General features: G+C 34.2%; 1 protein-coding gene and 1 non-coding gene across 2 annotated transcripts; one reads left to right on the forward strand and one right to left on the reverse strand.

The window, feature by feature from the left end:
• The first annotated feature begins 5,630 nt into the window (after positions 1-5,630).
• On the forward strand, positions 5,631-5,753 carry LOC138884468 (small nucleolar RNA snoR86). Its single transcript, XR_011404660.1, has one exon. It is a non-coding gene; the product is annotated as a small nucleolar RNA snoR86 (small nucleolar RNA).
• A 1,044-nt stretch (positions 5,754-6,797) lies between these two features.
• LOC104229910 (protein IQ-DOMAIN 13-like) lies at positions 6,798-12,029 on the reverse strand. The gene is made up of 6 exons (XM_009782642.2): positions 11,828-12,029; positions 10,879-10,975; positions 9,903-10,355; positions 8,643-8,876; positions 8,080-8,211; positions 6,798-7,783 (listed from the first exon to the last, which is right to left on the reverse strand). The coding sequence occupies exons 2-6, from the start codon at positions 10,951-10,953 to the stop codon at positions 6,983-6,985; spliced, it is 1,695 nt and encodes a 564-aa protein (XP_009780944.1). The 5' UTR covers positions 10,954-10,975; positions 11,828-12,029; the 3' UTR covers positions 6,798-6,982.
• Between the last annotated feature and the right edge of the window lie 1,288 nt (positions 12,030-13,317).

Raw genomic sequence — 13,317 nt, forward strand, 5'->3', positions numbered from 1 at the left:
TCCCTTTTTATTCTGATTTCAAGACTTCTTATAACCCATCCCATAAATCTTTTAATCAATTAAAATCAACCTATTTTCTCTACCAACCCATTATCTTTCCACTCATCCCCATTACATTAAATAAACATATCACACCACCCCATTTCATTTTGTCCCCCATGCTTCATTTAAAATAATGCAAGATTCCCCTTTAAATTAAATCTTGTCCCCCCTTTATATTAAATAATCATATCACAACCCACCCCATTTCATTTTGTCCCCCATGCTTCAAATAAACAATTACAAAATGTACAATTCCTAAACTACCCCTTCCGACCTTACTGAAATTACCAAACTACCCCTGAACGTATTACAAATTTACCAAACTACCCATCAGCTATAACACATCAATTAATCAAACTTAACCAAAATATAGACAATATGATCAATTTCTAATAATGTTCAAACAACAATATGAACACGGATGAACATCATAACAACAATATCACATGAACATGATTTTAACAACATTTCAACAACAAATCACATGAACACAAATTGAAACCAAGAACAACTAAAATTTGATTGAACAATATTTTTAGCAACAAACAAACCTATTTTCGGATTTAAACAACAACAACAATCAAACAAGTATATTTAGATTCTTAAATTCAATAATATTGAACTTAAAATCAACTCTAACAACATTACAACAAACAATTCTTATATTAAACTTTAAACAAGATTATGAGACCAATTCAAGAAATAATCACAAATGATAAACAAGAAATCAAACTATACAAAATTCGGATTCAAGATCATCCAAACAAAGTATGAACATGAATGAATCTATTTAACACAACAAACATGACGGATTAAACGATTAAATCAATATATTCCTTTAACACAACTAAATTCTTTAAACAAATAACAAGATCGACGAAGAAACAATTATGAACTTAAACTTGAACTTAACAATACTAACAATTTCTAACAATACATAAACACATGAAACAAATTGAAGAAATAGTTAATTAAATTTCAATTTGAATCTAACAAACAACAAACTAACAAATATTCACTTAAACAATAATACAAACATGAAATGAATATGAAAACAACTAATTAAACTTCTATTTTGAAATCTGAAAATTAATTTTAACAAAGCACATGAACATGAACAAACTAGAAAAATAATTTCAACGATGAACAACGAACAAAACAAGAATTGAATTCTTTAACGATTTTGGATCCGGAAAATATCAAACAAAAATATGGACAAAAATAAAACTCAAAAACAACTAACCGGAGATGAATCAATGACGAACTTTGATTGTAAACAAATCTGTCCGAGCCTCGACCAAAGCTCGAACGAAGGACGACGAAGACGAAGAAGAAGTAGAAGCAGCGGCGGAGGAAGGAGGAGCAGCGGCAACATCCATTCGGAGCAGCCATGGCTGCTCGTCGCAGCTGGACACGGGCAGCACAGGAGCAGCTGGTCGACCATGGCAGCAGCTCGACGTGCTCTGAAGGAGGAAGAAGCAGCGTCGCGGCAGCTGGGAGGAGGAAGGGAAGCCGCAACGATGGGGTTCCTCCTTCGTTGGTCGAGGGTTTTTCCGGCGTGACTTGGGTTGTCGACTGAGTTTGGGTGGTGTCCGCGTGGGGCTGCTGGAGGTCTACGGACAGTAGCAGCTGGAGCGAGGTGGAGGAGTCGATGGATGCTGGACGAAGAAGAAGAAATAACAAAGGTGTTCGGCGAAGGGGTCATCGCTTGGTTTGAAGGAGACGGAGGCAACGGGGTCGTAGCAGCCATGAATGGATGCTGCGTGCACTGTGTGTGTGCAGTGAGGGTGAGGAGGATGGAGGGGCAGCCATTGATGTGTGCTTGAGGAGGCTTGAGGAAGAAGAAGAAGAAGATAGGAGGGGGGAGGATGGTTTAGGTCTTTTAGGGATTTTGTCTTCTTTTTGTTTTGTTTTTTTTTTTGTTTTGTAAAATGTAAGACAAAGGGGTTTGGGTCTTTTGGGTTATGGACTGGGTCGACCCAGTTCGAAATGGACTGGGTCGTAGGGAAGATTGGGCCAATTTTTGGGCCTGTGGCTTGAAATTGAAGAAGAGGCCTAATTCCGACTTTCTTTATATTTTTGCTTTCTTTTCTTCTTTTATTTCTCTAAAACTAAATTATAAAAATACTTAAACTATTATTAAGAATTAAATTAAGTTATAAAAGCGCAAATTAACTCCCAATAACAATTAACGCACAATTAAGTATTAATTAAGCATAAAATTGTATATTTGGACATTAAATGCTAAAAATGCAAACGATGCTTATTTTTGTAATTTTTTAATTTTTGTAAAACAAATTTAATTACTAACAACTATAGAATTAAATCCTACATGCAAAATGCGACATATTTTTGTATTTTTTATTAATTTATCAAATAAACACGCACAGACAAATACAAATAATTATTCAAAATATCACAAAATTGCACACCAAAGAAAAATCATTTTATTTTTGGATTTTTTGGGAGTAATTCTCATATAGGGCAAAAATCACGTGCTTACATACCATCTTGTATAGAATCCTTCACCACACCCTCCATAACATTAACAGTTTGCTCTAGACTTACCTCATTGTCAATATTTTTCTTTACAACTTCTTCAATGCCAATATTTTTCTCCATAACTTCCTCACTACCAAAATTATTCTCTGAAACTTCCTTATCATGATGGTTGTCATCTTTTCGATTACCCTGTTAAGAAAAAATATACAAAAAGTTGTAAAATTATACTCCCTCCGTTTCAATTTATATGAACCTATTTCCTTTTTGTTCTGTACCAAAAAGAATAACCCCTTTCTTTATTTGGAAATAATTTACCTTTATGCAATAATTTATAGCCACACAAAATATATGTGCCTCATTTACACCACAAGTTCAAAAGTCTTCTCACTTTTCTTAAACTCTGTGCCCAGTTAAATGGGTTCACATAAATTGAAACGGAGGGAGTAGTAAAAGGTAAAAATAACAAATAAGCATAGTCATGAGAATACCTTTGAAGCATCGCGTTCACCTAGAGCTTTAAAAAACTTTTCAAATGAGGAAATCATTAAGTTCTCCAAAGATGAAACCTTGTCGTTTACCTATAAAAGGAAAAGTGAAATCGAATATCAATTAAGTTGTCAAAACTGCTCAAAGACAAAATAGAATTGTACCTTCTTGATTTCGCTTCTCAGAAGTTTCAGCTCTTTCTTGCTTGAATTCAAGTTACTGGCCTGTGGATCCGGATTCTCATTGTTGATAGATTGTGATTCCGGCTTATTTTTGGAGTGCTTCTTAGCATTTGTTTTAACTTCAGCCACAACTCCAGATTCAATATGAATCTCATTTTTATCTTCACAAACCAGGACAAAGTCATGCAATTGAAGCCTTGTTTGTTCATCATTTGTTGGGGAAATGTTACTAAATACCAACTACAAATAAATAAATAAAAGTTAGCAATCATGATTTTTTTTAAAAGACAACTTATGTATCATAAATGTATCAGAATGCATAATTCATGTATCAGAAATGCATAATTCATGTAGCAGAAATGTATATTTTTTACCTGCTCCTGACTTAAAAGAAAAAACTCTTTCCTCAACCTCTTAAACATCACCTTATTCTTTACTTTCCAGTTAAGTATGCGTGGCACAAGATCTCCAATCCGGTACATCATTCATAAAACCAATACTAGAATGCCAAAGGCAAACCACCATATCAGTACATTTCTCTCTTGTTACGAACCTTATCCTTCATTGACTCCAACGTAGCATTAAAACCCACTTTTCCCCAAGGGAAAGTCTCAAAATCACCAGATTCAACCAACAGAAAATCATTCTTTGTTATCAAATAACCATTCGTTATAGAAAACAGGAAACTGTGAATGAAATACAATACTGCAATCTTTAATGCATCCTCATCAAATTTCCACATCTTTTTTAAGAAACGGTCAGTTAATAATTTCTTAGACACTTTCGACATGTTTGAAAAGTACAATTCCATCCACCGACTCGACTGGACAGATTCATAATCCTTATTGGGATCACCATTACACTTTAAACCTGTGATAATAGAAAACTCTGCAAGTCCAAAGCGCAACTTGGTACTATTCATTTTAATCCATAACTCATTATCTTTAAGTGACACTACTTCCCTAAGCAATAGTGAATGGATAAGTTGGTTCTGTATAAAAAATTCGGGCAAGTCCACAAAATAACCAAAACATGTTCTTCTAAACATCTCAATCTGCTGATCATCTAAATTATCTTTCAAATGTTTTACTATACTACAGTTTGTATACACACTGATACGAGTACTATAATGATCACCCAAAGGAACATAGTAATCCCAAAGCTGCAAACAACACAAAAATATAAATATATATAAGCTTCATAACAATCACAAATACACACTTTAAACATTACTTATACAATATGTGGATAGATGATACACTTTATATACAAAAATTGCACATTACTTAGTGACTTGATACTTATTATATACAATATGAAAAAGAATGATATATTTTATATACAAATCTGAAATATAACTGCTATATTGGTTAAATTTCTACATATTAAAATAAACTAAGTGCACACAAGTCAAAGTTATATCATTAGAAAATACCTTCAAATCAGATGAGCTAGAACATTTTTGATCAACATGAACTTTTCTCTTTTTTGATGGAACATCATCCCCGTTACTTTTAGCCTTCCTTTTAGAACCTTTACCCTTATCCTTCACAATATCCTTTCCCACTATTTTAATCTTTCTTTTTGAACTTGTGCCTTTTTCAACAACTACATGTTGAGCAGTGTGTGACCTCGTTACTCTATCGCTGGGAGTCCCGCTATGAGAACAAGTCCTTCTATGAACAAGGGTATTTTGCATTGCTTCAACAGATTTATGGGTTGCATGCCCCAAATCGCACCCAAATTCTGGTAAATCTTCAAAATCGTCATCGTCATTGCTAATGAAATTAGGAGTATATTTCACTAATTGACCGACTAATTTCAGAGAATTTAGAGATGCCTTCATCTTCATTTTTTTCTTCAAAGACTTCTTTTCCCCCGTTATAGATACGACTATGAACAAAAATCGGAAAACCTAGAGTCGACTATGAACAAAAATCGGAAAACCTACTGAAATTTTGACTTACATTGAAACCAAGAGTAAAAATGCAGAAGCTGTGTTTGAGAAGAAAGGTGTTTTGAGAGAACCGAGTTAAAGGAGTGAGTTAAAAGGCGTGGGTGGTTTATGGATTATGGGCTAATAGATGTAATAAGTTTGAGCCGGAGGGACATTTCGGGTCCAAGGGAGAAACTTGGGCTATTAAAATTTTGTAGGGCCATACAAGGTAGTTTTCTCTATTTAATTTTGGGCTATGCTACCCGCACCAATTGTAAACTGTAGGCCCATTTTGATCAATTTAGGGTTACTCTTCTAATTCTTCCTGCCTATAAAAAGCAACGACTTTACCATCCACTTCAGTCATCAACTCTCAGAAATCGCAACTTGTTATTTTAAAGTCTGTTTCTTCTTATGGTTTTCGAATCTGTTTTTCTTGTCTTTATTGATTTGATTAGAATTATGAAAAAAGCCAATTTGCAGAGCAAGTGCGTCAATAAACGATGACGAACACTTGCATTGAAGGTTGGCGATATCAATAAGCGATTCTCCGTGCCTTTCAAATACTCTTGTTTTGCTTACGGCCTCGAACAAGTCGCTACATTTTTATCACATTTACGAACAACGCATTTTTCTCCTTTCAATTAATTTTTGTTGAGTCTTTTTTTTTTTTAAAAAAAAAGACAGGATTAAGATTTCTTTTATAGTTTTAAGCTTTTCGCTCTCGAAGAAAATCATGTTTCCAAAATGAAAATTATTTTGTTTTCCTATTCTCTTATGCCTGTAGAAGAATTCATATTTCAGAGACCATTGTAATTTTAAACAAATTACTTTAACTAAGATTGCTTTATTAAAATTTTAGATGTCTACCAAATTAAGATGGATATAATCCGGAGTCTTAAAAGGGCAGTGACAGTTGATTAGTTTGTTAGACCTGTTATTAAGAGTAAATCAGATTTTAATTTTGAGTAGTTGAAAGATGTGAACATTTTGGAATAACTTGAGAATAAATTGGAGAAAAAAGTGGGTTGAACTGATCAATAGTTCAGCTGATTCTCATGTCACATGCACTGAATACAAATAACCCTTTGACGCAGTAAGAAAAGGAAAACGAAAAAGACAATTGAAATCTACTCGCATAATTTGCCTTTTGATATCAGGGATTAATATTATTATTATTTAGTTTAATGAATGAATTTGGTTAACTCTTATCATGTTTGATCTAAATTAAAAGATTCATGTACATATTTTTTATAGTGAAATAAACTTGTGAATCTAAAAACATCGAGTACTTCTAGGCACATATAAGTAGTATTAAAAACTATTGTGATTAATGTAAACTATTTTGACAATACATGATAACTTAGTCAAATAAATTTTGTGAAAAAAGAATAGTTTTATTCTATTATTTGGTAGTGGAAGAAAACATGCAGTAGAGAGGAAAAAGAAAAAGATGGAGTGTCATTTGCTATGAAGGAAATTTCCAGTGGCAAACACAACAATTAAATGGGGAAAAGTTGCTGCTCATATATGAAATAATTTCTAAATTTTAAAGAGTGTAAAATAGCGAGATATAATTTTATTTGAAAAAGAAGACCAATCTGACATCAAACCAAACAATTCGGTTAAGGTTAATCAAAGTGAAGATGTCCAAACACAAATCCATTGTCAGTGATATATAAGATGAAAAAGAATGAGTACACTCAATCATAGTAAAATCTTCTTATGGCCACTTCGTTATTGTACATCAACTATTCTGTGAACATACCCACTCATTAATAAGAATGTTCCGCAAAAAAAATGAAAGAAAAAAAAGAGAACATGCAAAGAACAATCACACAAATCTGTTAAATGGTCTCCTCCCAACTTCTGCGGGCATTGAGACAGTTGAATCCACACTTATATGATCCGCCATAGACTCTTGTTTATCGACTTCTTTTCGAGAAGCAGAATCCTTTCCAGAACCTTTGCTCCATTTGGAAGACCAAATATTTGGAGTCAAAGGGAAGGAAAATCTTTTCTTTGTGTCACTGGATGGTTTTGATGAAATTCTCTCCTTAGGATTGCTACTTGCTCTGAGTTTAGCTTTAGCTGAGACAGTAGGTGCCATGTAATGTGGAGCCGAAAAGGGAGGGCAGCTCGTGAGGCTATCGTCGTCCTTCAATGGAAGATCAAAAGGGTAGTTAGTAGCACTAGCTCTGGTTCTTGAATACTTTCTTAGACTTGAGCTGTTCACTGGTGGTGTTCTACTTGGAGTATGCATTTGTTTTCCCCTTGTTGGAAATGCTGACTTGGTTGACATTGGTGTGACCGATTCATGGTTATCGTAATCAGAGAGTATGCGTCTGAAATTGTTGTTTAGAGGTGTTGGACTTGGTTTGTGCTCTGAAATTGCCCTTGCTGGTGTGACCGATTCATGATTATTGTACTCCGAGAATAGGTGTCTCAAATTATTGTTTAGCGGAGTTGGACTTGGTTTGTGCTCTGAAATCGTTCTTGGTGTTGTTAGGTTGATATCTTTCACAGTAGATTGGCCCTTGTATGCATTTTCAGAAGGTGGCTGGCGTTCAAACCAATTCCACCACAATCCACTAGCTCCCATGTCCAGAGCCGATTTTGGATCACCTTTCCATAGCTGATAAAAGAGGTAATTTAACAAGATTAGCATTAAACCTAGGTACGAGAGATATTTAATTGTCAATCTGCACTCAGCCGAGATTAGTAACAACAAACAACAATCAAGACCTTGAACACTAATTACCAGTGGCGTATGCGGAATTTTACCCGGTGGTTACCCCGTTATCACCAGGAACATGGTAAAGGATAGAAGTAATCGATCAGGCATTCGCCAACTATTGTAATTGTTAAAATCTTTGACAACATAAAAGGACCATTAGTCAACTTTTTGACAACATGAAAACGCTGTTGTACCTGGTGAGAATAGGCATATGCCATTGCTCTCTCCCTTTTGATGACTGCCTCCACTTTCTTCCGCATCCTTGCTTCTACTTCTTCTTTGGTTAGCAAACTATCATCCCAATTATCATGGTTACCTGCCTCACACTATACCAATATTTTTTTCTCAATCGTCAATGGAAAACTCAAATCTCTCCGAATAACAAGAAAATCGCAATAACAACAACAAATAATCCCACAAAATGGGGTTTGGGAGGGGTAGAATGTACATATAGGTTACTCCTACCTTGTGAAAATAAAGAGTCCTACCTTGTAAAAATAGAGAGATTGTTTCGATAGAACTCCGGCTCAAGGTAAAAGTAAAAGAAGGAGATAACAACATGTAGTAACATCAACATGATAAGGTGATAAGGTGACAGGGTGATAGAATAATCGAAGCAAAATGATCAACATATATTAAAAGAAACATACTAATAACAAGAAAAGCACATGAGTTTTAATTTCGACTGTTACCAATATCTCTGCACCGAAACTCATGAAGATATAAGAAAAAACTCATGAACATGGTCCAAACATACCAGCTGAGTCCATTTGCTCGTGATGCTCTCAACGTCCTTATCGTTCCTGTATGCTTGGTGTTGAAGTGCCTGGTTTTCCAACATTTGGATCCTCCTTGACTGAATTTGAGTTTGGACCCTAACCAGAAGTTGCATCTGCTTCATGGCATTTGCTGTTTGCTTTTTTACATTACTACTCCCCACCACTCCTTGAAGCCTTACTAAACCCCTCAATGCTCGGAAACTCCTCCTTGCCTGTGAAACAGAGGACACTCAGATTGGAATTTTAACATTTTTAAACAATCGATACATTCTCTGAGAACCAAAGTCAATCTTGACCCACCAATCAACTTCTTTTGAAAGAAATGGGATAATGGTTTCTTAATCCTTCATCCCTCCTTGAAGAGGAAAGAATAAGTTAATTAACAGTCGCAAAGTGTTATATGTTTCCACTTGACATAAGAAGCTATTCGTAGTATGCAATTAGGACAAACTTGGCAATATGATAAGAATTTCGCGATGGAATTTCTTATTATTCGCTGCTTGTTCCACTGGATCATATCATCAGTAGGTGTTAGATAGCTTAGATAGTCACAACCATTTCATGAAGAAAATATTTTATCACAAACATGGGTTTGCTCTTTCGCAGTTAATCTGTTAATGTTTATCATTGTCATTAACAAAGAGAGCTTCAAGCACGTAGATGTTTATTAGACAAGCGAACGAAATTTCATATCAGGAATAACATACTTTCATCCAATATTTCATATTTGCAATTATAAACCAACAACTTTTAACTCGACATATGACGGCTGAATAAACATGTCTGGCTAAATTCATGATGTATTGCTAAAACTGCAGGTAATGCCTTTAAATCTGAACAGTTACAAGAATATATGAAAGATAGATGCAAGTCTTTTACTGCTACTAAGATTGGCAATGGGTCTGATACTATATTTGAAGTAGTTGTTTGAATTTCGTATACATGCAACTGAAACAGGTTCTTGCTAATGGTAGAAAAGGGAGAATGAAGAGTGGGAGCTGTTCGTAGATGGAGGAAGAAGCCATCTGAATCGGATTTTTGAGTAACGTATCGAGAAAGAACTAGATTTTGTCACACAATGTGTATTGCAGCCCACTCTACTGAATCAGCTGCTCTGTTATTGTAACTAACGATCAAGAATTGTTTTCCTCTGCTCGCACTGTTAAGAACTAAATCACGAGCTTCTGATTAAAAAAAAATTAGCCAACATCGCAAGAGGCAATTATATTGAAACCTACCATGTAACCTCTGTAGGCTGCCTGTATCTTGGTTGCTGAAAGCTGGAGATTCCTCAAAGTTGGTTCTGGTCTATAAGCATAGCTGATTTCTTTGCGATTTCGATTAACCTTAGGAGAAGTAGCTTTAGGAGAAGAAATCCTTGGAGTCGGGACCTTAGGAGAAGTAACCCTTTGAGAGGCAGCCTTCGGAGAATTAAGCCTGTGGGAAGAAACCTTAGGAGAGGCAACTCTTGGAGAAGTAGCAGTAGGAGAGGCAACTCTATAAGAAGAAGCCCGAGGAGAGTCGACACTAGGTAAAGTGAATCTTGGAGTAAGTAGTTTTTGTTCATCTGCTTCTCCCAGTATTTTCTCAATACTACTTGGCTCTCTGAAGAGAGGAATAAATGATTTGTTCTCTCCATGCTTCAGTTTTCCGCGACCTTTCTTTTCCTTAGCACTTTTCTTCTCTGATTCCTGCAACAATCGTCCGGTTTAGGTTAGTACTATATATGAGATACATATGTATACATACAGCAAATTCTTCCGGTGATTCCAGGAAGATCCTTTCAAAAATATTTCAGGCATATACATGCTATAGAGCAGAAATTTCTGTCAACAATGCTTCCGTTGTCCCATTTCATACTGTTGAAGTGTGTGAACTTCTCATCTAAAAGCTTAAGCTGAAGTTGTCATAGCAAGTACACTTTTAATTAGTTAATTATGTCTTCAATACATACGACTTGATTTGTAGTATTCGAATTTAAGTTCACTCAAATGTTACGTACACACACTTTTCAAATAGAGGAAATAAGACACTAATTGTTGAAGTTGGTTCATAAACTAGTTTTCTAGGGGAAAATTTTCACTGTAATCTGAATTATTATGGATGTGAACAATAAAATAAAAAATCCCAGAAAGCTAATTTCAAAATGTTAAGGTAACCACACTTTTTGCTCCAATGAAATAATATAATTTCAAAAATGTGAAATAAACTTACATTGGGTAGCTTCTCCTTAGAGCTGGGTGTAAACACCCTTTTGATAGCAGAAAACCAACTGCCTTTCTTCCCCATGGTTCTAGCATTACTTTTTCACCTTGAAGAAGTAGCAAATCAACTTTAATTTAACATTTGATGATACAAAAAGAATTCTACAGAATTTACATATAGAGTTGGAATTAGTATTTTAAATATTGTATAATCAAATTATTCACTATGAAATGATTCTTTGAACATTTTTCAGAGAGAGAGAGAGAGCGATCAGGCAAAGATGGATAAAAAGAATTCATGGAAAATAGAAATAATGAATATAGGGAAGAAAAAGATGTGGCTTAATCTCTTTATGATCCCTTTAAATTAAATTTAAGGTTTGAACATTAAATGCAACCCAAGAATAAAACTTATAATGGCCAATACTAATCTTCCCACCAGCCATAATTAAGATCACATATATGATATAACGTGAAATTAAGATCTTATGTTAAAAGTATATGGTATCCTCATTGAGAGCATATATTAAGTAGACGGTTTGCTCAGCTTTTTCCATCTTTTTGTTTTCAACTTTTACATCTAAGCTTCTCTTCAAGCACCCCAAAAGACAAAATAAGTTATTTACATCTTGGTTTAGATTTCCAACTTGATCTCCATTTCTCTAAAGATGGTGATAAAGAGAGAGATTGTCTTAAATGCCGCTAAAATAATTTAACTTATATATACTGACAAATAGTGATAGAATCATAAAATATTAACATGCACACACAGAAAAAAAGATGGCAACAGTAGCAAACAGAAGAGAAAGAAAAAAAGAAGAAAAGATTTAGTTAAATTTCCCACCAAAAATCATTAATAAGAGAAGAAAAGAAGCTTACTTTTTCCCCTGTAATTAAGACAATTAATGCAGATATTCCAAAAAAGTAAATTTTAGTTCCTAAAGAAAGATCCAAATTACCTCAACTGGTGTTCTGAATCTTCCATAGACCATTATCAGAAAAGCTGCAACAAAAACCAAAAGCAAATTACAATACAAGAACTGAACTTTAGCTACAGCTACCCTTTCTCTTTTTCTTTCTCTCTCTAGATTCTTGGTTGTTCGAGGTTATCTTTCTAACTCACTTTCAGTTTGCTATACACATAATATGGTGTGTCCTTTTTAGAATTTTGATTTCAAAACTTGCCAACTACTTTGAAACTTCTTCTTGGTAGCTGGCAAGAATTTTTTTATTTTTTCCTTTTTATTGTTATGGAATATTGGAATGTATGTATATTTTCACCTTTTTTTTTCTCCTCTTTACCTTTCACCTTTTGAGTTTTTTATAATTTTTCTTTTGGTTTTAATGATGAAAGGATCTAAAAGGAACGATTCATATTTGACAATTTGTTTTTGAATAAGGGATAATCTTTTTTTGGTGGGGAAGGAGGTTGGCCACTTTAACACTCGATGGAAGCCTTTTTGGCGGGCCTCCACAACTAACTTTACTTAAATGGGAAGCCTATTTTACCTATCAAATGCTATCTCACCACCTATTACTTAGTATTTTAAACAACTAATATTAAGTTTGGTATAAACATTTCGAAATTCGATTACTACTACTAATCTTTTTCATTGTCACGTACGTTTGCGGGACAATGACACTTATTTGGACCCCCAAGTGACGTCTAGAATTGATAAGCTTAGTTAGAAATTTCGCATTCTAATTTTGAAAATTTAAAAAATTCATGATAAGGAGTACTTTTTCTTTTAGTAGATCGAGTGAAGCCAAATTAATTAGGCTAATATATATAACTAAATTTATGGACCCTTAGGCCTTAACTATCTAAAAGAGTCGCATTAAAGTTATGATTTCTACTTATGTCTTTCCTCTTCTGCTTAATCCATAATGATGAATTTTACAACCAATTTTGGCCAATTTTCTCACTTTAACAATTACTCCGTTTGTTTCATTTAATTTTGAATTTATTTAACTGGTAAAGAGGTTTAACAAAGAAAAACTTTTGAAACTAGTGTTCTTAAATAAGTCATAGACATTTTTTGTTGCTATATAATCATGACATATTAAAGTATAACAAGAAGTTTTAAAGTAAATTATTTTTAAATTCAAAAAGATGTCGTTTTATTATTTGTGGCTTGAATTATTTTCTTGTATTTTTAGGAAACCCATAGTCCCTATAGGTTTAGGAAAAACCATTGTCCTAATAGATTTGAGAAAGGAAAACCTATAGTCCTTGTCAAATTGGGAAACCTTTCTCATATATGTTTGAGATCTTTTGAGATCTATATATAGGGGTTGTAGTTGGGGATTCTATAGATTGTATTGTGCTTTTCTTCTCATTCATAGTGGAAACTCTCTCTGCTTTTGCCCCGAGGATTTGGCTTAGCCGAACCTCGTTAAATCCTTGTGTTGATTTTTCTTCTCTACTTACTTTGTGTGTGATTGTGTG

This window comes from Nicotiana sylvestris, chromosome 12 (assembly GCF_000393655.2).
Source record: "Nicotiana sylvestris chromosome 12, ASM39365v2, whole genome shotgun sequence".
NCBI classification, from domain to species: domain Eukaryota; kingdom Viridiplantae; phylum Streptophyta; class Magnoliopsida; order Solanales; family Solanaceae; genus Nicotiana; species Nicotiana sylvestris.

Coding starts and splice junctions, on each gene's coding strand:
- LOC104229910 (XM_009782642.2), bottom strand. CDS start 10,953: ATGGGGAAGAAAGGCAGTTGGTTTTCTGCTATCAAAAGGGTGTTTACA. Junction 8,212..8,642: donor CGAGCAAATGGACTCAGCTG/GTATGTTTGGAC, acceptor ATATTGGTATAG/TGTGAGGCAGGTAACCATGA. Junction 7,784..8,079: donor CATATGCCTATTCTCACCAG/GTACAACAGCGT, acceptor CTCTTTTATCAG/CTATGGAAAGGTGATCCAAA.